The sequence below is a fragment of the Dipodomys ordii genome, unplaced genomic scaffold (assembly GCF_000151885.1).
Source record: "Dipodomys ordii isolate 6190 unplaced genomic scaffold, Dord_2.0 Scaffold112, whole genome shotgun sequence".
Lineage (NCBI taxonomy): Eukaryota > Metazoa > Chordata > Mammalia > Rodentia > Heteromyidae > Dipodomys > Dipodomys ordii.
Genome location: NW_012267328.1, coordinates 1,395,785 through 1,397,299, shown reverse-complemented (window position 1 = coordinate 1,397,299; position 1,515 = coordinate 1,395,785). Strand labels below are relative to the sequence as shown.

Below are 1,515 nucleotides of genomic sequence, written 5' to 3'. Positions count from 1 at the left end.
GGTCATGGGGCCTGAACTCTGGGTCTGGGCACTGTCCCTCAGCTCTTCAGCTCAAGGCTAGCGCTCTACCACTTGAGCCACAGCACCACGTTTGGCGTTTTCTGCTTATGTGGTGCTGAGGAATCGAACCCAGGGCCCCATGCATGCAAGGCAAGCGCTCTACCCCTGAGCCACCTTCCCAGCCCGGCAGGAGCGTTTCTGCAGGGCTGGGGAGGCTCAGCAGCGTCCGCATGGCCTTTTCCTTTTCTCCCTCTTCTCCCTTTCTTTCCTGAAACCGTGGTCCGGGTCTCGTGTGGCTGGGTTTACAGTCGGGAGCTGCGGCGCGCACCCCTTTTGCTTTGTGAAGCATTTGCAGCGTGGCGGAGGGAGGAGGCGTCCCGGGCCGTTCCCGCCCCCATGCGCTCCCTCCACAGTGCAGCCTCCTTCCCAGCCGGGCCGGGCCGGGCCGAGCACGCCTCCGGATGAATCTAGGAAAGCAGGAGGCAGCAGCATGGTGCCTGGGCGCCACCCTCCCCAGGGCACGGGGCCGAGCCCCGTGGGGGCTCCAGGCTTGCCTCTGCCCGCGTGGCTGCGTGGCGGAGCTTCCCCCTGACTCGAGGGCCACGGTGACCCGCTTGCTTCCCTCTGCGTCTGCACACCCCAGACTGTGCCCACCTCTCAGCCCCGTTCCCCAGCCCGACCTCCCTCCCCGTGTCTGGTAGTGGAGGCCACCCTCGAGCCTCCACCCGAGAGCCTCCACCCTCGAGCCTCCATCCATGAGCCTCCGTGCTATTCCTTTCTAGGTCACCATTTTTCCATCTCTTTCTCAACAACAAATAGGATGATTTTGTGTCTGTGTGTGCATACCTGTGCACGGGCGCATGTGGTAAAATGTCTCACACACACACACACACACACACACACACGAGACAGGCCCGGGCCTCTGCTCCCCCTCCCCTCCGCCAGCCCCGGCCCCGGTCCCTCCCCAGCTCCTCACCTCTGCCGGCGGTCGGGTCCTTCTCTGGAGAGATCTCTCTTCCTGCGCCGACCCCCGCCGGCCGTGAGCATGCAGCAGCCAACGCATCTGGTTTGTCGTTGTCTGTTTTCACGCACAAGGCTGCACGCATTCTTTTTCACGCGTGATGTCTCCTTACGCACACCAACGCTGCGTAAACGCGTGCAGGGTCTTGCTGTGTCCCCAGGGCTGAACCTGAGATCTTCCCGCCTCAGCTCAGTGCTGGGATTGCAGGAGTGTGTCACCACACCTAGCTACCTAACACTTTAAAACACTGCTGTGTAGTATTAGGTCACAGTGTTGCCCCTCCCCCCCCCAGCTCTCTCCCCCCGTCCATTTCTCTCTCAACAACAAGGTACGTTTTTGTCTGTCTGCCATTTGCCTTCTGGCCCACGTCCTGGGGTTTCCTCCTCGGCTGGTTCAGGGGACAGCACTGTGGCCGTCCTCTCTGGCCGGCAGCATTTCTCTGGGGATGATCTCATAGGGAGGACTCTTTTGAAGGAAGGTGGTATTCCCAGCTG

The 1,515-nt window shown here is 61.7% G+C and overlaps 1 protein-coding gene across 1 annotated transcript in view; it reads left to right on the top strand.

The window, feature by feature from the left end:
- LOC105994954 (dedicator of cytokinesis protein 2-like) overlaps positions 1 to 1,515 on the top strand; it is a 68,134-nt gene that overhangs the window by 9,757 nt on the left and 56,862 nt on the right. Inside the window, exon 6 of the mRNA XM_013028622.1 lies at positions 414 to 493. Within this exon, the coding sequence (XP_012884076.1) occupies positions 414 to 493 (80 nt within the window). The remainder of the gene's footprint in view (positions 1 to 413; positions 494 to 1,515) is intronic.